This window comes from Mobula hypostoma, chromosome 4, assembly GCF_963921235.1.
Source record: "Mobula hypostoma chromosome 4, sMobHyp1.1, whole genome shotgun sequence".
Taxonomy (NCBI): domain Eukaryota; kingdom Metazoa; phylum Chordata; class Chondrichthyes; order Myliobatiformes; family Myliobatidae; genus Mobula; species Mobula hypostoma.
In genome coordinates, this window is record NC_086100.1 from 43,484,781 (window position 1) to 43,507,240 (window position 22,460).

The window sequence follows — 22,460 nt, forward strand, 5'->3', positions numbered from 1 at the left end:
GAGCACCACGACAACCAAACATCTTTGTTCATTCTTCCTCAATGTCTTCAAACAACAAGTCTGAGTTCATGGCCCTATTCTACTAAGGAGAATTAAGTCCTTCCTGTTCACTCTTTCTTACATATTCATAATTTTTTCTATTCAATCAAATCATCTTTCAACCTCCTATCTTCCAATGAAGATCCCGTCCTACCTAGTCACTCTTCATAACCTAATTTCTCTAACCCCTGGCATCATTTTCATCTTCACCACTATTATTAAATCCCTCCTGTAACATGGTGGCTATACTCAAGGCATTATACATTCCTACAGAATCTTCCTGCTCTTGTATTCTATGGCTCAGCAAACATAATGAAAGTTCGCCATTCAAAGTAAATTTAATATACATTAAATATACCACCCTGAGATTCATTTTCCTGTGGGCATACTCAAAAACCTATGGAATAATAACTATATCAGTATCAATGAAAGACACCCCCCCCCCCCCAACTAGGGCATTCAACTCAAGTGGAGAAGACAAAAAAACTGTGCCAATGCAAAAAGAAAAATCAATAATATATATATAAATAAGCGATAAATATTGAGCACATGAGATGAAGAGTCCTTGAAAGTGAGTCCATTGGTGGCAGGAACATTTCAATGATGACGTTAGCCTGACGTCAGCAGTGGGGAAGTTACTGGAGGATATTTTGAGGAACAAGATCTACTGGCATTTCGATAGAGAGATTCTGATTAGGAGGAGTCAGTATGACTTTGTGCATGAGAAATTGTACTTGACAAATCATCTAGATTAGGGCTGTGGATATTGTCTATTTGGACCTTAACAGGGACTTTGACAAGGTCCTGCATTGCAAGCCGGTCTGGAAGGTTAGGTTCCATAGTATCTAGTGGAAGCTAGTTAGGTGGATTCAAAATTGGCTGAGTTGGGAAGCAGGGGGTAATGGTTGAAATTTGTTTCTTGGTATGGAAGCTGGTAACTAGGGGTCAGTGTCAGGGCCTTTGTTATTCATGATGAAGGGTCCTGACCCGAGACATCGACTGTTTACTCCTTTCCATAGATACTGCCGGACCTGCTGAATTCCTCCAGCATTTTGTGTGTGTTGCTTGGATTTTCAGCATCTGTAGATCTTCTCTTATTTATTCATTATTTATATAAATGATTTGGTTGCTAATGCACAAGGCTTGATCAGTAAGCATGCGGATGATGCAAAATTAGGCGTTGTTGATTGTGAAGGTCATCACAGGTGATCATTTAAGGAGTAGACCGAGTAGTGGCAAATTGATTTCAATATAGATAAATCTGGGTTGATGCATTTTGTTAAGCATAGGAATGTTAAGGTACTAGGGAGTTAATGGAACAGAGCGATTTAGGAGTACAAGTGTATAGTTCATTGAGCACTGCATCACAGGTAGACATGGTAGAGAAAAGAGATGTAACATGAATTAGAAAACAGGAAGACAGTAGGGAGAAATCAGGAAAGTAAGAAAAATATTGTCAGGGATCCACAATTGAGCAGCTTGACAACAGGGATTAGGAGGTGATAAACATTGTCAAATATTGGAAGGAATAGATGGAATGCTGTTGGTAGGGATTGAAATTATGGAGTACTAATGGATGGGAGGTAGGTGTGCAGTCTGTGCTAAGAATATTTATGCTTTCTTATGAGCCCCTTAAGAACACAATATTATCAGCACACAATGAACTGAAAATAAATATTTTACATATCATCTTGTCCACTTCTAGTCCAGCACCTAGTTGGTTCCAGGCAAGGTTGCTGGTAGGGAAACAGACATTACTCCTCCTCTATCCTTCTCATGCTTCAGGCTGAAATTACAGATGAGGTCCTGATGATATCATCAAACCGTATTCTCCAATTTACAAAAGGATTCCACTTCCTTTCAAAAGTGTGGTTTAATATCAGGACAGAGCAGGAAAGTGGTAGATTCAAAGCAGTTAACAAGTTTATCTTTTTTGAACAGTTCACCTGACTAAAATGGTGTCTAGCTAGGTAATTCATATTATGGCCACTGTAAATTTTTGCTGAGGTGCTCCAGTTGAACTATAGATGAGCATTTCAGTATGAGGGCAGTTTGCATTACTCCTTTACGATAGCCGAGCTCCAATTTATCACACTCACTTTGGAAAGCTGCAGCCAAGAATAGAAGCTCATGCATATTAAACACCTGGAGGGTGAGGTTACCACTGCCAGTAAAAATTAGACCATGAGAATGACAGCAAAGCAATTGTGAGCTGAACGTGACTGCTGTGATAGTGTGAAGAAGACACAATAGGAAAGTTTATCAGAATATTTATTGAAACTTGACAATTTATTCCAAAATTTCAAAACACAGGATTTCCTGCTTTTCTCCATCAATTATGCTGTGTGTTTCTCTCTAGTAAGCCTCAGTGAGATTTACTACCCCCATCTGCCTTTTTCAAGTTCCTAAAATCCAGCCTCTTACTGGTGAAAAACTGCAGAAATTTATTTTTGTAAGTCTAAAGCTGCTACCTCAAAAATACTTTGGCAGCCAGTTCAGCCACACACTACCACCCCAAGCACTCTGCATACCTCCCCACTACTGCTAACCATTCCTCCTGGCCAGATTTACTGGCTGTCAAAACTGTTAAAAGTGCTAGAAGGTTTACAAATGTCAAGGAAGAATATTCAAAGGCAATAAAATTAGTTCTACCTTTAAAAATAATTATTAAGCTTTAAAAGATGAAAAGATTGAAATACTTAGAAATACAAAGCACTTGTAAAACAGATAATGTTTTAGTTAACCAAACTAATTCAAAATATGTAAATGATCAAAAATTTAGAGATGCTAAGTTTAGCTTAGCTGCCTTCTGGGTTTAAAGAAACTAAACTTTACGTAAAGACAGAATGAATTATAACAGTCTCTTTGCATTGTTTCATCAAAGCTTCAAATGAGTTGAAATTTTCTGACCCTGAAGGATGTTGATAACTTTGAAGATGGGCCAATTTATTGAATATTGCTGCAGCCTTGAACACTAACAGTTCTGCAATATTTCTGCAGCTCTTTCTCTTCATTTTTCCACTTCGTGCAATCTAAGTTGAGCTTTCCATGCCTGAGTGTAGGCATAAAATGACAGATTTTCCCAAATGAAATTGGTATGGTCTATTAATAGACCTGGAAGGAAAAAATTAAAATATATGTATCCTAATCAATGTATGATTTTTCTGAATGAAAGCAAGCTACTGCAATTAATGCCATTTATGTTTTTGAAGATTTCTCACGTGGATTGATAAGGTGGTTGTGTAGAAGGACAATGGCTGGATTAATCGGAATGGAGCCAAAGTTCAAAGTAGACTTACAGCGTTATCAAAGTATATATACCATACAAAAACCTTGAGGTTCGTCTTCTTGCAGGCAGCCACAAAGCAAAGAAACACAACAGAATTCATGAAAAAGCAAGCACCACAAAGACAGTCATACATACAATGTGCAAACAATAAAAAAAGGAAAACAAAAACAGACAATCCATAGAACATGAACCATACAGTCTCTGAAAGTAAGTCCACAGCCATGAAGCCCGGTCACCACTGCAGCCAGTCCAGGAGCCTAATGGCTGCAAGCCAGAGTCATGGAGACAGGTTCAGAGCTGAGGCGAGTGCCAATGACTGCAGCTGCAAAATCAATTCAGCATGCAAAGCCTCCGGAATAGTGAGCTGAACACTGGCTTGTCTTCTGCCTTCGAACACCTTAATATTTTTAATCTGGCTCAGTGCTTAAATCAATCAAACATGGATTTATTATTCACTCTTGGGCCTGGCCCAAAGATTAGTTAAGGGGGATTCCTAGCTAGCTGTGTGTTATTCCTTATAACAGACATGAGGAAGCATGGAGATTGGTTTGCAATTTCTTAGAAGTCAAAATCAACTGTAATTTGTAGTGTCAGGCTGGGATTAGAAGGGTAGGATTTCAAAGGATGATGGGTGTTGATTTCACAGAGACAATATAAATTTTCAATAGTTTTAAGGGAGGAGGGAAAAAACAGGTATACAAATCCAAAGAAGAAAATAGATGTAATAAAGGAGGCGAAAGAGGTTTAATCAGCCTAACTTCCAGGCTGAGGGAAAACACGACAATTCTTAATATTGCCTCTTCACTCTTTCCCGACTTTGCCTTCCATCTTTTTCATTCCTTTTAACCTGCCTGCACCTCTTACTCCATGAATAACTTGTTAAAGGAATGTACGCATGGTGCTAATAGATTTGCTTACAGAAGAAATTCCCTTCAGATGAATTAATTTTTTTTCCCCATGGTGTGGGCTTCTCTGAAGCTTTTCATTAGTTTTTTAATTTAATGATTGACGAAAGCTGAGAGGAATTCTCCACTGAGGAGTTCTTAGCTATGAAGAGGGACTCTAAAAACACAGGAAAAAGCAAAACCGAGATCTGATTCAATATAATAATTACATATTTGTTCATTGAATTAAAGGCACTGTTACATAATTAAATAAAACACCAAGGACACTAAAAATTAGAAGGATGAATTTTCCATGGTGTTGTAGAACTGACTAAATCTAGCAATTTCATATAGAATGGCATTTCTCATTCATTCTTCCTTTGATCCTTAGGTTAAACATTTCCTAATGGTGGATAAAAATAGATGAACAATCAACATGCAAAATATAACAGATGATGCAAAAAGACCGAAATAATAATAATGGATAAATAAGAAATAAATAACATTGAGAATGGGAGTTGTAGAGTCCTTGAAATTGAGTCCATAAATTATGGAATCGGCTCCGTGATGGGGTAAGTGAAGTTATCCACTCTGGTTCAGGAGCCTGTTGTTTCCAGGGATAATAATTGTTGCTCCACCTGGATATGTTGGGATCTAAGGCTCCCAAATCTCCTTCCTGATCTGTAGCAGTGAATAGAGGACATGGCTGGACGGTGATGATGCATGCTACTTTCCTGCGACAGCATCCATATTGATGCGCTGAATGGGGCTGGGGGGTGGGGGGGCTTTACCTGTGATGGACTGGGCTATATCCACTATGTTTTGAAAGCTTTGCCATTCAAGAGCATTGGCATTTCCATTCCAGGCTGTGATGCAACCAGTCAAGATACTCTCCACTGTGCATCTATAGATGTTTGTCAAAGTTTTAGATGACCCGCCGAACCTTTACAAACTTCCAAGAGAGCAGAGGCCCTGCCACGTCTTCTTTTAATAGCACATGCTGGTCCCAGCACAGATAACACTGAAGAATTTAAAGTTACCGGCCCTCTCCATCTCTGATCCCTGATGAAGATTGGCTCATAGACCATTATTTTCCTCATCCTAACGTCAATAATCAGCTCTGTGGTTTTGCTGATGTTGACTGAGAGGTCATTGTGGCACCAGTCAGCCAGATTTTCAATCTCCCTGCTATATGCTGATTCATCACCACCTCTAATTCGACTAACAACAGTGGTGTGGTCAGCAGACATATATAAGATATTCAAGCTGTACTTCAAGCTAAAGTTCAAGTTTACTGTCATTCAACTATATACATGTATACTGCCAAATGAAACAACATTCCTAAGGACCAAGGTGCAGAGCACAGTACGTATAAGTTACAGACAACACCTAAAGTATGATTAATAATTTAACAAATAATAAGAGGCATTTATAACACAAGTTAAAAAGTTAACAGAACCCTCCCCCCCAGAAGAATGTACCATGGCATTAGGAGAAGGATGGTTAGTTAACAGCTTCTTCACCCAGGCCGTAAGACTACTGAACTCCCTGCCACTACCCAGGTCTCAATATGTATGAAGCACCAGTAGTGATATACTGTTTACTTTTTAACTTGTGTTGTATTCCCACTTAGACTTCTTCCCTGCCAATCTTGGCACTGTCAGTGACGAACATGGTGAAAGGTTTCACCAGGACATTGCGGTCATGGAGAAACAGTATCGGGGCAACTGGAATCCATCAAGGATGGCTGATTATTGTTGGAGAATTAAGCGATTAAGCCTCAGACACTGAGTACAATGAAAATCATCAACTAAACATTTTTAGCTTAGTTGAACTATTGCAAAGCATCAGCACCATTATGCAATTAAATGCATTATATTCAACAAAAGTTAATTTCTTATTTCTCCAAATTCCTACATGATACAACTAATCTTCAGCTTCAGGTGGTCTATCATAAACAAAAAAATAATTCTGAGGAAGGAGCTCTTTCAAAAATATTTGTTATCCAATGTATTTAAAGTTTCGCTTTCCTCTCCAGAATGTTTTATCCATTTAACTATAGCAGAATATAAAGACTATAGAACGTGCAAGGTAGCAGAAATAGAAAATGTAAAGTATGAACATGTTATCAACCTTTCTCTAAAAGGACAACACACAAATGCTTGAAGAACACAGCAGGTCAGGCAGCATCTATGGAAAAGAATAAACAGTCAATATTCAGGCTGAGAACCTTCATCAGGACTGGAAAGGAAGTGGGGGTGGAGTGGAAAGAGTACAAGCTAGAAGGTGACAGATGGGGAGGGGGTATGAAGTGAAAGGTACACCATAAGAGCATCAGAGAGAGTTTCCATCTTCAATGAATTCAAACTCATGCTAAAGATGAATGGAGATCACTCTGTAGGGCAGTGCATCAGTCAGTAATCTTTAGTGTTTGGAAAACAAGAAAATGATGTTTAGAAAAATGTTTTCTTTGTTTACATATTTAGCTCTGATCACTTACATTAGCTACATAATTGGAAGTGTTAAAAGTAGCATTGTATCAAGGATACAAGTAGCATTGTATCAATATTTCAGAAGCATAACTTCCTTATTTTTGTATTCAATTACTGTAACAATAACATTTTGTTAGCTTTTCTAATTACTTGAACTACCTGCAAATTAGGCTTTACTGAATTGTGCACTAGGAGCTCTTAAATATTTCACCAGTTAGAGAATGTTTCTTATTTTAACCTTTCTTGCCAAATGGATTATAAAATTTGTATGTTGCCCTGATTCTTAGCAATAACCAACAATGGACATCTATATTTGCAGGGATACTTGGACACCAGTGATCAGAACATTATTACACTTAATTTGAGCAACTGGGTAGTTTTGCTGAAAATGTATCATTGGTGCCAGACCAGAAGAAAATCCCAAAGGATTTGGGTTGGTTTGACTGGAAAATCCTGCAAATCAGATGTAATGTAAAATTTTACATTCCAAAAATTGTCTGATGCATAAAGAATTCATGGATATCTACACACACAGTAAAGTTAAAAATTATTCCACATTGAGCCAAAACCAAAGTTATTGAAAGATTGTTGAAGTAGACATATTTTGGAATGCAAATAACGCTCAAGTTAACTGATTCAAACAAGCAGAATGAGGTCTGTTATCATATTAACTGAACAGACATAAACAGGAGAATCATGAAAAATGTACGGCAGTAGATGTTAAATATTTTTATTTTAAATCCTTTGAAATAATCAAAGACATTACAGGCAAGTAAATGATTCTTCAGGGCAGAATTGGGTGTTCCCTACTATTGATAATTCATGAAAGGTCAAGTAATTGATTCAGCACCTAGAGAGAATTGTAACCAAATTCAATCGTAATCTAATTTTTTTTTGTGTAGGGACAGCCAAATTTTTAAATAATTGTCTGGATTCTCAAAATCTATTTGATGCAGACAAAACTATTACTGCACCAGTATAATTATTACTCTGTGGCTAAAATTACTGTGTTTACAACTCCAAATAATGGTAAATGTGAGGCTGGTCACACTGGGATCCCACAGGAATTAATGTTGGATCTGTTCTCTTGGCCATTTCTTATGAGAGGGAACATTAAAAGAACATAGGAGAAGCTTTGCATCTAGTAAAACACACTTCCGTGTCTCATGGGTGCTCTTAATGGTTGCTGAGTAAATAGTGGATAAAATTGGCAACCAGCCTGCACAGAATAATTTCTCACAAATATCTGTTGGATAGCTGACCAGACACTGGTTTAGGAATGCTGGTTGAGGGGATAAATATTCACTGGGGCACCATTTTTTTCCAAATAAATTTACGAGATCTTTCTCAGATGTTATGCATGTGTCTCACAGGGTATCTGTGGAAATGCACTGTAGAACAATAACACCATCAGAAAGGTTGAACGAGTGGAAGATCATTGATGAAAATGAGGCACAAGGAAAATACCAATGTTTATCCTTCAGTAGACTTGCCGTTCATAGACTTCAGTTCAGCATTCAACACAATTATCCCTCAGACACCGATTGGAAAGCTGAGCGTACTGGGCCTGAACACCTCCCTCTGCAACTGGATCCTAGACTTCCTGACTGGGAGATCTCAGTCAGTCCGGATCGGGAGCAGCATCTCCAACACCATCACACTGAGCACGGGGGGGCTCCCCAGGGCTGTGTGCTCAGTCCACTGCTGTTCACTCTGCTGACCCACGACTGTGCTGCAACACACAGATCGAACCACATCATCAAGTTCGCCGATGACACGACCGTGGTGGGTCTCATCAGCAAGAACGATGAGTCAGCATACAGAGAGGAGGTGCAGCGGCTAACGGACTGGTGCAGAGCCAACAACCTGTCTCTGAATGTGAACAAAACAAAAGAGATGGTTGTTGACTTCAGGAGGACACGGAGCGACCACTCTCTGCTGAACATCGATGAATCCTCCATAGAGATTGTTAAGAGCACCAAATTTCTTGGTGTTCACCCGGCGGAGAATCTCACCTGGTCCCTTCACACCAGCTCCATAGCAAAGAAAGCCCAGCAGCGTCTCTACTTTCTGTGAAGGCTGAGAAAAGTCCATCTCCCACCTCACATCCTCACCACATTCTACAGAGGTTGTATTGAGAGCATCCTGAGCAGCTGCATCACTGCCTAGTTGGGAAATTGCACCATCTCGGATCGCAAGACCCTGCAGCGGATAGTGAGGTCAGCTGAGAAGATCATCGGGGTCTCTCTTCCCACCATTACAGACATTTACACCACACGCTGCATCCGTAAAGCAAACAGCATTATAAAGGACTCCACACACCCCTCATACAAACTCTTCTCCCTCCTGCCATCTGGCAAAAGGCACCAAAGCATTCGGGCTCTCACGACCAGACTATGTAACACTTTCTTCCCCAAGCTCCTCAATACCCAGAGCCTGGACTGACACCAACCTACTGCCCTCTACTGTGCCTATTGTCTTGTTTATTATTTATTATAATGCCTGCACTGTTTTGTGCATTTTATGCTGTCCTGGGTAGGTCTGTAGTCTAGTGTAGTTTTTGTGTTGTTTTACGTAGCTCAGTGTAGTGTTTGTATTGTTTCATGTAGCACCATGGTCCTGGAAAACGTTGTCTCGTTTTTACTTTGTACTGTACCAGCAGCTATGGTCAAAATGACAATAAAAAGTGACTTGACTTGACTTGATTTGACTTCATATCTGATTTTTAGATTTTTGACTTGGCTTTCACGGTAGATTGTACCAGATATCGAATTAGCACCAAAAGTCTTTAAAAGCTTTACTAGTGTGGTGTTTATGACATTTGTTGTAACATGTTAAAATGCACATCAGGTATCAGGTGTCTCCTTCAAAAACATTGTGTCTCATTGATGATAGCAGATTGCAAGAAGATTTCCAACAAACTAATGCCAAGGTAAGCCCTTCCACTAAACTGTAGAAATTAATGATTGCAGTATATCACTGGCTCAACCTGTTTCATTCGATAAGATGTCATTTCCAAATTTCAGCTCTAAATTATTGACAACAATATTTTTATAGCTCGTGTCAAGACTGGATCTACACTGAGCTGGTTTGCACAATTGATCTGCAGATATCTGCCAATCAAAGATTCTGTCAGACAAAGAAAATAACAATTGTATAAAAACATATATCCATCGAAAATGCATAGAGCTCATTTTATATGTGTTTGAGTTATTGCATAACTATTTGTTACTGATCCTTTAAGAAGACTGGACCATAAAAGAAGATTTTTATTAACTATTTGGTGAAGTGGTCATGAGAAAAATCTGCTGAGATAAATTGAAAGAATCACATCAATCAAAATCAGCACTTTTCCACTGTGTGTCATAGCTTTCTCCCCACTACTCAATTAGAATATCCATGGTGACACATCAGTTTGCTGATCTAAGCAAAATAATTTGCAGTTTTTCAATTTGTAGTTTAATATAGACATCAGCTAAGGAAATATGATTATCCAACAGACTTAACAGCTCCAAATTAAATTTGTAATTTAACACTGACATCAGCTGATAAAAATATAATTATCCAACAGACTTAACAGCTCCAAATTGTTAATAAATAGCATGATAATACATGTCTTTTTAACTTCCCTTCAGAATGATAAAGGATACATTAATCTGATTAGTGAACTATAAAATGTCCAAGTCACAAATTGCATCCTACTTAAAGTTCAAAGTAAACTTATTATCGAACTCCATATATGTTACCATATTCAGACCCGAGAATCATTTTCTTGCAGGCATTCACAGTAAATACAAAGAAAAATAATAATAAATAAATAAACAATAAATATCAAGAACATGAGATGAAGAGTCCTTGAAAGTGAGCCCATAGGTTGTGAAAACATTTCAATGATGGGAGAAGGGAAGTTGAGTGAAATTTTCCTTTTAGTTCAATATCCTAATGGTTGATGGTTAATAACTGTTCGTGAACCTGGTAGTGTAAGTCCTGAGGATCCAGTACCTTCTTCCTGATGGCAGCAGTGAGAAGACAGCGTGACCTGGGTGGTGGGGGTCCCTGATGATGGACGGTGCTTTCCTGTGACAATGCTTCATGTAGATGGGCTCAATGGTGGGGAAGACTTTATCCGTGAGCAACTGGACTGCATCCAGTACTTTCTGTAGGATTTCCCCTTCAAGGAAATGGTGTTTTTATACCAGGGTGTGATGCAGGCAGTCAATATACTGTCTATAGAAATTCGTCAAAGGTTCGGATGTCTGGCTGAGTCTTTGCCAACTCTGAAAGAAGTAGAGGTGTTGCTATGCTTCTTTGTAATTGCACTTGCATGCTGGGCCCAGAACAGGTCCTCCGAAATGATAACACCAAGGAATTTAAAATTGACACTTTCAACCTCTGATCCTTTGATAAGGGCTGGCTCATAGACCTCTGGTTTCCTCCTCCTGAAGCCCATTTTCAGCTCCTTGGTCTTGCCAAATTGGGTAAGAGGTTGCTGAACCAGGTTTTCAATCTCCTTCCTACATGCTGATTTGTCACCACCTCTGATTTGGCCTATGATAGTGGAGTCATTAGCAAACAATTTTGGCATTGGAGCTGTGCTTTGTCACACAGCATAACTGTAAAGCGAGTAGAGCAGGGGCTAAACCCACAATCTTGTGATGTGCCTGTGCTGATGGAGATTGTGGAGGAGATGTTGCCAATCCAAACTAACTGGGGTCTGCAAGTGAGGAAATCGAGGATCCAATTGCATAATGAGTTATTGAGACCAAGGTCTTGAAGCTGAATGATTAGTTTTGAGGGGATGATGGTATTGAATGCCGAGTTGTAGTCAATGAAGAGCATCCTGATGTATGCATCTTCACTGTCCAGATATTCTAGGGTTGAATGAAGAGCCAATGTGATGGCATCTACTGTAGACCTGTTGCTCCGGTAAGCAAACTGGAACGGATCCAAGTCGCTTCTCAGGCAGGAGATGATATTTGATCACCAGCCTCTCAAAATGCTTCACTGTAGATGTGACTGCTACTGGATGATAGACATAGAGGCAGGTTACCATGTTCTTCTTAGGTACCAGCGCAAGTGAAGTCTGCTTGAAGCAGGTGGATACCTCAGACTGTAGAAGTGAGAGGTTACAGATCTCAGTGAACACTCCAGCCAGGTTTTTAGTACTTGGCCAGGTACCCCATCTGGGCCAGATACTTTTTGTGGGTTCAGCCCCCTGAAGGCCGCTCACTTTTGGCCTGAGAGAGTGAAATCACAGGATTATTGGAGGCTGCAGTGGTTCGTAATGGTTCCTCCATGTTTTGGCAGCCAAAGTAAGCATAGAAGACTTATATGTGGGATGTAAATGTTCAATATTGTTTCAGTGTCAGAATGGATGTATTTGTTTACACTGGGGTTTACTCTTGAATTTATAATGACAAAAAATACACTCACCCTTTTCTGACACTGGGTTAATTATAAAATATTTACTTGGGACATAGGGAAATGGGCAGCTTGATAATGCACATATAAGGAAGACATCTCAGTAAGATGGGTCCATGGAGAGCAACAATCAATCAATAAAATGGATTCTGTATAAAATTAGTTTTCTGCTATTAAAATTGCCTTAAACTAATTCCGATAACTATTATAATAATGGGTATCGTATAGTGGGACATCAGTTTTGTTTGATCGGATTAATCAAATGGAGAATACATTTTATAGACATACAAGTACAGTACTTGGAATGTTGTTTGCTAGTATTCTAAAAGGGGAAAACAAAAAAAAAATGATACATTCTGTCATATCTCAGTTCCAGACTACAGCACAGACCTGAGAAAGAATCAGTGATGATGCCACTCTTCCAAAAACTTTTGCTCTACTTTTTGCTGCTGTCATTGTAACTTTGTAGAATACATAATTAATCACTACTCAAACCTAAAAGTTGCAAATACAGATGATTTGTATACTGAATTCTCTTTTGTTGTGATTTCTTCCGATTTTACAATAACATCTACAATCTAACGACACCTCTAGCAGGAAGAAATAATCAATCTAAACGGTGCATGGGAGCCAAAGAAGAATATTTAGAATGATCAGATCCATGGAGGTTACTATTATAAGTTACTTTAGCTCTCTAAATATGTTGGGCTGAATGAGTTCCTCCATTCAGCCCATGTGGCAATGTCATTATAATTAGAAAACATTCTCTTATAGCTCAGTATTTTTTAGTTTACTGCTAACTTTCAAAGCTGAAATACTGTTTAAAAATAATCATGTACACTGTGTTTCGGAATAATTAGAAAGCTAGCAGGGGCACTTTTTGATTTTAAAGTTCTACAGCTTTTTAGAGGAATTGAGATCATTGATTAATGATGTGGAGAGGAAAACAGAAGAATACAATGTCGCTTCGGGTTAGTGATGCAATATTTAAAACAAATAGCTGCACTTAACTGGAATTTATGTGGACTGTACGGGAAACATCTGTAAGCGAATCAGATTTTTTTCAAGGTCGAATTACTTCATGGTCATTGACTATAAAACAAATCAAAGCTTCAGGGGAAGGTTAAACAAGACAAATCTGCATTGCTTTAGTTTACTTAAAGTAAAGGAATCTAACATCTACCAAATGATTAGTGTTGAAAGAATTTTAAAATTTAAGGTAAAATTATTTTCAAATTGATTGGAAACATTGAACCATTTTAGGAAGTGAATTGTGAAAAGACTATAGTTTCCTATTTTTCATTTGTTCATTATTAAAGGATGAACATACATTTTTAGAATGTGCAGAACCCTGCCACAATTATGGCCAAATTTAATTCTCTCATGCAGTTGCCTGTGTTTAAGAGGCATGGGGCTTTCAGGAAGCTAATGCAGGGGATTTCAGCTCAAGGCAATTTTTTCTGGCCAATGAATTCATCTTCCTCCCAGCAGAGACAACGAGGAGTTCGCAGTAATTTTATCTATTCAACAAAACTAAGGTGTCAAGAAAAGTCATAATTTTAATGCCAACAATTAGCTGAAAATTTCCTGTTTAAAAAATATATTTTGCAATTCAGGGCCATGACACTGTAGAATAGATAGAGTTTTATTTGGATAGGAATTAATCAGATTGAGCTCAACATTTCATTTCCCCTTGTTCTTAGGGAGGGTGATGTTTTGTCAATGAAAGGTCAAAAAAGACAGAAAACAGCAGGACCAGCACCCTAATTAAAACAACCCTTTTCATTGCTTTGGATTCAGACACAAATTTCTTCAAACCTGAATACAAATATACATTTCCAACTCAATGTTACTTACATAATGAAAATATACTATAGGTGTGTTATGAAAAGATAATGTAGAATCAATTTCTTATGCTCAACAGTACCTGCATGAAGGTTTGTTGATGAGTAAAAGCTAATTAGTAGCTGAATGAAGAGCTCCAAACCTCTCTCCTACGCTTCTATTTCTGTGTCAATATCTTTAATCCTCTCTATTTTGACAGTTAAGGCACAGGATTCTGAGGATCACAAGAATGACAACATACTACCACCAAACTATGTGGAATCAAAAAGATTTACTGTATGCAAAAAGGATAAAGCCAAAACCAGGCAAAATCTCTGAAAAGATTCGAATGACACATTTTCTTATACCCAAATTGCTGTGTTCCCAATAGCCCCGCCACCTCATGTTAGGAGGATGTTTAATCCTATCTGTTCACCAGTATTATTTGGATCACATTTAAGTTATCTTATGCCCATCTAGAAGCTATTTGGCTGATGATCTAGTTTTAGTATATTCTGACCGTTGTACTATATGCTGAAGCTAATGAATGATATTTTACCATGTTTATCTGAGCAGTATAATTTGCCTGCATTTTAGAAAGTGTGTGATTATGAATTTAAATTTATTTTTCATTTTCTTCAACTATATTATGCAAAATTATTCAAATCTTGTTGAAAGCCAATTAATAAACACATGAGTGCCATTTAGAGTGTTATGAAACAAATCCAGTCTGCATGCTGTTGATTCATTCAATGCTGTTGTTCACTTCGATAAGTATAAATGATGTTTCCCGAATTATGTAATTTTCTTGTGCACATCATATTCTAGATATATGTTTTTCAGAGTTATTTTATTTTCACAGTGGGATTTGCTATTGATAGTGTCAAAACCTGTCATCACAAAAAAAGCAAATCACTTTCGTGTGCATTTATCTATTATTCTCAGCAGGTTTAAATGTACATCAACTGTCGTGATCAAAGATGCCTTTAAGCCTTTAACATGGATTGGAGTAAATTAAATACATGATAAAGGCATGCTCACAAGCTAATCAACCTTAATCTGAAAGCCTTTTTCCCAATTTGCAATTTGCTGTTATTATTTAGATTTAGTCATGCACAGCAAGACATTAGGTTAAAACTACAGCACAAGACATTTTGCATTGACTTTATTGTTTCATTTTGTGCCAACAAAAAACGATAGACACTTCTTCATCAAATATTTTAAAAATAACATCCATCTTGCTTGTACAGATTTACACATTTTATGTACAGAAGTGAGGACATTCAATGCTTGCTGCACTTTTCTTTTGCACAGCAAAGAAATATATTATATCCAGTCACAAAACTATTTACAGACAATAAAACACTGGTTAAGAATTCACAACAGTGCAATTTACAAACCACGGAGTGTAACAGGCAAGAGTAAATTCTGTGAATCAATAAAGAGATTGTAAACAAATACTTAATTTAAGACAAATAACCATGGCATGTCACTGAATGAAAGAAACAGCATCCATTCCATAAGGAGAGAACACAATTGAAAGGAATCCATTCATCGCTGAATATCAGTTCAGTTAAATCAGGCAATAATTTCCATGTACGAGAAGTAGTTTTCCTTTATCTCATCACACTCTGATAAAGAAATAGAAATAGTTGTGAAATTGCTTAACAGCAAAAGGGAAAGAAAGCAAAATAGCAAACCATTTTGCGTCTCTCCCCATTTTTCTTCATTTGATGTTACTGGAAATTAACTTTTGAGAAATATGCACACTGGACAGATAATTGAATAACAACTGTCATCAAAAGCAAACACTATTATGGCAAAGGACATGCTATCTCTTTCCAGTAGCTTCCAAACTCGTAAGCTTCATCTGTCCACAAATATAGCAAGGTTTATCAAGCACTGTAGCAAGCTTATGGGTTTTAGTCAGAATATCTTCAACCATGGAAATAATTTCATGGTACTATTAATTTGAAAGGCAAAACACAATCTAAAAGTGCAGTGTCTTTCTGTTGTAGTATTTAATATTTAGATTTAAATATTATATATAGTATATCTCATGGGTTTAAATTTATGATGGTTCATATATATTGTATGTTCCAGAAGGAACACTCTTTCAAAAGGCATTAACTTGGCTTACCTATCCATTATTTCTCCATTTCTCAAATCAAAGTACAGGATATGGGATCAGGAAAACATCTTTAATGTGTACAGCCTTAAAACATGCTTGAGAATTTTAATTTAAAATCAAAACTGTATCCTTTCTGTGATCTAATTACATATTGGAATAAAATGCCGCAGTTCTTACTGCTGCAGTTGGTGGATCCTGTCTGCTTCAAAATGGCAAGACAGGTGCCCAAGAAGAGCAGGGTGAGCTGTCCCAATGAGTACTGACAGAGACACTCACTTCTACTATGATGAAGTGCTTTGAGAGGCTGGTCATAGCTAGAATCAACTGCTTCCTAAGCAGGGACCTGAACCTGCTGCAATTTGCTCATCACCACAATAGGTCAACAGTGGATGCAACCTCATTGGCTCTCCACTTGGCCTTGCATCACCTGAATAATTGTAATGTCTACATCAGGCTGCTGCTTATTGATTACATCTCAGAATTCAACACAATTACACCCTCAGTTCTAATCAACACACTCCAAAAACTGAGCCTCTATACCTCTCTCTGCAACTGGATCCTTGACTTCCTCACTGGGAGAACACAGTCGGTACAGATCAGAAATAACATCTCCTCCTTGCTGACAATCAACACTGGCACACCTCAAAGGTGCACACTTAGCCCAATACTCTACTCTCTCTCTACACCCACGACCGTGTTGCTAAGCATAGCTCAAATGCCATCTATAAATTTGCTGAAGGTACAACTTTTGTCGGCAGAGTTTCAGATGGTGATGAGGAGGCATACAGGAGTGAGATAGATCAGCTGGTTGAGTGGTGTAGCAGCAACAAGCATACACTCAGTCGGTAAGACCAAGAAAGTATTTGTGAGCTTCAGGAAAGGGAAGTCAAGGGAACACACACCAGTCCTCATTGAGAAATCAGGAATGGAAAGGGTGAGCAGTTTCAAGTTCCTGGGTGTCAACATCTCTTGAGGACCTATCCTGTGTCCAACATAATGATGCGATTACAAAGAAGGCACAATAGTGACTATATTTCATTGGGAATTTGAGGAGAATTGCTATGTCACCAATGACACTTGCAAATTTCTACAGGTGAATAATGGAGAGCATTCTGACCAGTTGCATCACCATCTGGCATGGATGGGCCACTGCACAGGATCGGAACAAGCTGCAGCAAGTTGTGAACTCAGCCAGCCTCTCCATGGGCACTGGACTCCTCAGCATTTAGGACAACTTCGAAATGAGGCATCCATCACCTCGGCCATGCTCTCTTCTCATTGCTACCATCAAGGAGGAGGTACAGGAGCCTGAAGACACACACTCAGTGTTTCAGGAATGGCCTCTTCCCCTCCGCCATCAGATTTCTGAATGGACAATGAACCCATGAACACTGAGTCAGTATTTTTTTCTCTCTCTCTCTTTATGCACAACTTAATTTACACCAAAATAACAAATTTCACTCCATATGCGAGTGATATTGAACCTGGTTCGGACTCAGTATAATAGTTCGGGACAGACTAGATGACCCCAAGGGCCATCTCCTGCACTGTAGGGCTCTGTGACTCTCTGTGTAATCTGACAAAAGCTGGAGACTTTGAAGCCACAAGGCAAAGTGTGACTGCCTTTCTCTCACTGGTGCACAAAGCGAAATGTGGTAAGAAATGAGAACACAAGATAGTAGGGAGAAAATAATCACCTGTATTTTAAAAAGAGGAAACTGACATGAAGCATATGAAAATTAAACCTGTGGAAAAATGAATTTGGAGAGAATGCAACACTAAAACTGATGAATATAATTTTATCTTTCATTAGCTTTTATTCAATAAATGAGGATATTTCAAATTAAAAATACAAGGTGGGAACTGATTGAATAACACTGTCCCTAATGCACCAAATATATTCTTTGCTATATGTGCATCTGCACCTGCCTGTGTTTGGTATGTGTGTGAGGGTCTGTGTGTGAGGGTCTGTGTGTGTGGGAGGGGGCACGGATGATTAGCAGCTGACTATAGGTGTGGAATCTGTAAAGTGACTGTGAGCTAAGCCCCAAGGGATCAGCTCCAGATTTGCCTTTAATTGGCTGTCAGGCCAAATTACCACAAATCCAGTGATAGACTTGATACAACTGAACATTCCCATGGTCACTCTGAAGACAGATCTTCTCCAGCAGATGTAAGAGTGGAATGGAGGTGGAGGTTAAAGAAGTATGTTGCAGACTCCCTCCCTCTCCCCCTTATGGAGCCCGTCAGACTCCCGCTCCTCTAAGGCAAGGCAAGCAGCAAATAATTCTATCTCATTTTATAGACCAGGCCTCTCAGTGCCCCATGTAAAGGTGTGAAATAGATTAAAGCATTGTACCTGGGGGACACCTGAACATAGCCTGAGTCAATATTGTCTTCATGTTCTCAAGCACTCAAGAGCACCACCCTACAAAACCGGTCAACTGAGGTTGCGTTTGGAGACCAACCGAGTGTATTCAGATGTACGCCACTAACCTTCAACGTCGCCTTAAATTTTCCAGTGCGGCTACTGCATCTGACCGAGTGTTTATTTAATTGCCATAGCCTGATGGTTTTGTCTTGTAAACCACATCCCGGCCTGACTTCACAAAGACGTTCACCCAGCTGTAACTGCACCTGCCAGTCTAACCACTGAGATACCAACATTAGTCCAGGTCAAAGCTGCGCTTCCTTGCCCTTGGTCACAGGATAGCGGCACACGATGGGGAGCAACCGGTCACCGCGGCCACCTTGCCGCCTCCGCAGTGAATAGGGGGAGGGGACTTTCAGAAGGGCAGCATGTTGCCGGTCATATTACTGACACAAATCGTGTCCCAGCGTCAGCCATCATTGTCGCTACTTCCATAGGAAGTTCATTGTAAGAGAGACCAGACCGGCTCACACATCGCAACTTCCATTTCTAAGTGTTAAATCTTCTACTTACTCATTTAGGGTACGAATAAAGTTGGCGCAAAATTGTAAGCCAGACAATGTCCTTTTGAAAAGCATTTTGTGCATGCATTTTCCCGAATTGCACGAAGTTCTTCCTCTTTTTTCCATCTTAAAGTTACAGTAAAGATGAGGTACAGGGAAGGTGAGAGGCAACACGCGGGATGTGATCGCTGCCGGTTCCGAGGACGGATACAATTATCCCATCTCTTGTAGATCTCCTTCCTCACTGTCGTCTGCTGCTGCCACCGCGTCCTGGTCGCTGGTGCCGCTGCCCAGCGACGACTCGCTGCTGGTGCTTTCGCCGGACAGCAGTCTAGTAACTCGTAGATCAGCCCTCAGTAACTGGACATCGTTGCCTATCGTCAATTCGCCCAGGTCACTGATAAGCTCGGTAAAGCTCTGGTGCTCGTCGCTGGCCGAGGGCTCTGTTCTGCCCAGGATGTCCTCGTACTCCAGGCTGATCTCCAGCAGGGCTCTCTGTTCCTCCTCCTCCCCCACCAGGTCCTCGGTGATAGAGCCCAGCTTCGGGGCGCTTCTGCTCCTCTCCACCGGAGGCTTGTAGCTGCACTGGCCGTTCATCAGCTTCCTCAGCGGGACCAAGGGAATGCTCTGCTCCCCGACCAGCTTCTGTTGCTGGTGCCTGGCGTCGTCCCTCCTCTTCAGCCTCTTGAACTCGGCCAGGGCGTTGCTGGAGGTCTGGTAGAGGAGGAGGGCCATTGCCTTTGCTTTCTCGGGCTTGGAGACCAGCACGGCGTGACACCTGAGCATCACAGCCTTGTGCTTCAGTTCGTGCCTGTAGATCCAGGCGAAGATTTTCGGAGATTGGGGATCTGCCACGCAGTAGGTGATCCTGTGCAGGAGGTACAGGTGACCCGGTCTCCTTGCCTTGCCGTCTACGTGAACCATGCGGATTCCCTGGGAGCTAATGGTCAGCTTCATCCTGGTGCCGTTCTTGCCTTGCTCGCTCTTGCTCCAGATCTTGGTCACCGCCACATCGGCGCAGCCTTCGCCTTTGGATTGAATGGTGGCGGCGTTGCCGAGGTACAGCACCGTGTAGGTGGGATCCTCGCCCGTGATCTTGATCTTCCTCCTTTTGGATTTGAACATGCTGCAGACCCGGTTGAGGGCACTGTCCGCCACCACGTCCGGGCAGGCGCGGGCGAGCGAGGTGATAGTGTTACAGTTCAAACTCACCGAGTAGCCGAGCTGCTTTCCCTGCTGCTTCTCGATTAAATCAAATTTATTTTTCTTCCAAGGTAGCATCGCTGATGCATAAATATATTGATCAATATTCTCAATTTGATTACAGTGCTAAAGCTGCGGGGAGGTGAGCGCCGCGGCCGTTTCCATGCCTGTACTGGACAGGCTCTCGGCTGATCATGTTCCTTACACTGACTCGTGTAAGTTCCAATGGTCCGAGGTAGAGAGCTGTAAATATCAACTGGGACAAACCATCCAGTCATCGGAGTGGGGAGGAGCAACCGAGGACCAGATTGAGGAAGTTCCCGAAGAGATAGAGCAGTTAACCGTTCGAATGCCTGGGCTCTTCGCCAACACTGAGGTGACACTCGATCACGAATGCCCAGCGCTCGCTGCACGCCGATTGAGACCAATTACGAATCAACTAATGTTTTTGCTTGTGAATGTTTTGTCACCAAAACAGAGAGAGAGAGAAAAGAAAATAATTTATTCATGAACGCATTACGCAAGATTCCTGAGCTCATGCTGATGAGAGAGGTAAAGCGGCCGAGGGTATGTTCAGGTATTAATACCAAGAAGCTGGTGGGTAAGAGAATATTCCTTGGAACAATGAAACTCTTCAACCGGGCGAAGTGTCCACTTTTAAGGCCACCTTAGCTTGGTTCCTTGATACACTTTCCACTGGGAATTGCCGGTACCGTACAGCTTGGAGAAGCTGCACCGCCGCCTGCCGTCAGAAAGCCCCCCGGCAGCCTGGGGCTCACTTTATTGTTTCGGTGACGGCTGTTCCTGGGGCTGCTAAAACTCAAAAATTTAATTCCCTCCCGATTTTCTTCTACCTCTGCTGCTGTGCTGCTTATGGACTGACTGTCCCACTCCCATCCGAGAGGAGGCTACTTATGCCAGGACCACCAGAGTCAAAAACAGTTACCTTCCCCAAGCAGTAAGGCTGATCAACACCTCCACCCACTAACTCCACCACTACTTTATTATTTCCTGTATGTACAGCCTAGCATCACTTTATGGACATACCACCAATCTATGTACTGCATATAAGCTAGCTTATGTATTTATATTTATTATGTTTTTAAAAAGTAATTGTCTTTTGTGTTTTTGTGGTGCATTGGATCTGGAGTAACAATTACTTTGTTCTCCTTTAAACTTGTGTACTGGAAACGACATTAAATATTAAACAACAAATACTGCTTTTACAGCTTCTTCTCCCAGCCACTAGGTTTCATAACAGTCCATGAAATCATGGACTTATTAGCTCATTATTTAGCAGGCCAGGCAGCATCTATGGAGAAGAGCACAGTTGATATTTCGGGCCAAGACCCTTCAGCAGGAAGGGTCTCAGCCCAAAATATCGACTGTATTTTTTTTCCTGGATGATACCTGGCCTGTCGATGTCCTCCAGCATTTTATGTGCATTGCTTGGATTTACAGCATCTGCAGATTTTCTCTTGTTTGTGATTGGATTATCTCGTTATTCCTTTTTTTTGCACTACAGTTTTGTAATTTCTAGATTTGTATGTCTTTGCAATTACACTGCTGTGTAAAACAACACATTTCACTCATAGAAGACAGTGATATTAAATCTGATTCTGATACTTAAACCTAGTTTTTCGTTAGCCTGATATCCAATTGTGAGGCAGAGCTGGATCTTTCTCAATTACTCACTGTCAGGTTCAACCACTTCCATCAGTAGCTGAACATGCTGTTAAGCACCTCAGAAGGCTTTTATTTGTAGAGGAGCTATATCATTGGAAGTTGTTACTTTCTGTTCTGGAGTCAGTAATTCAAAGTTCCATGGAATCTCATTTTAAGTTATTAACTTCATCAAAGGAGAGCAGTAACTCAATTGAGGACTCAAACCTGACAAAACTTTGCTGTACTGTAATCTAACCAGTAAATCTTGAATTTGTTGGATTGAATAGTTGGAAAAAATAATGCAAGGAGTGTGATGTTCTGTTTCCAAGACACTACGCAATAGGTTGTATAATTGAAAGTGTGGTGTATTACTCATTTCTTTCACAAGTAAGATTTGTTTTGCCCATTTTATTGTTGTTGAAAATAATAGAAGAACTGCTGTGTGACAATACTCAAAAATTCTAAGCACCAAATCAATTTTTTATTGAATAAAAATTGTGGTAGAATTATTTATGTTGCAATTCTGCTGCAGTGAGATTACAAATGAATCAATAGGTTCTGAGAGTTAATGCATACAA

The 22,460-nt window shown here is 40.0% G+C and overlaps 1 protein-coding gene across 3 annotated transcripts in view; it reads right to left on the bottom strand.

Moving 5' to 3' along the window:
- fam43a (family with sequence similarity 43 member A) overlaps positions 1-22,460 on the bottom strand; it is a 52,613-nt gene extending 30,153 nt beyond the window's left edge. Inside the window, exons 1-2 of one of the 3 annotated variants that reach the window (XM_063045722.1) lie at positions 19,025-22,460; positions 14,554-15,580 (exon numbers count right to left, since the gene is read on the bottom strand). In XM_063045722.1, the coding sequence (XP_062901792.1) occupies positions 19,228-20,295 (1,068 nt within the window). In that variant the 5' untranslated portion in view covers positions 20,296-22,460 and the 3' untranslated portion in view covers positions 14,554-15,580; positions 19,025-19,227. Of the gene's footprint in view, positions 1-14,553; positions 15,581-18,576 lie in introns of those variants that run through there. The other 2 variants (XM_063045720.1, XM_063045721.1) reach the window with 2 other exon arrangements.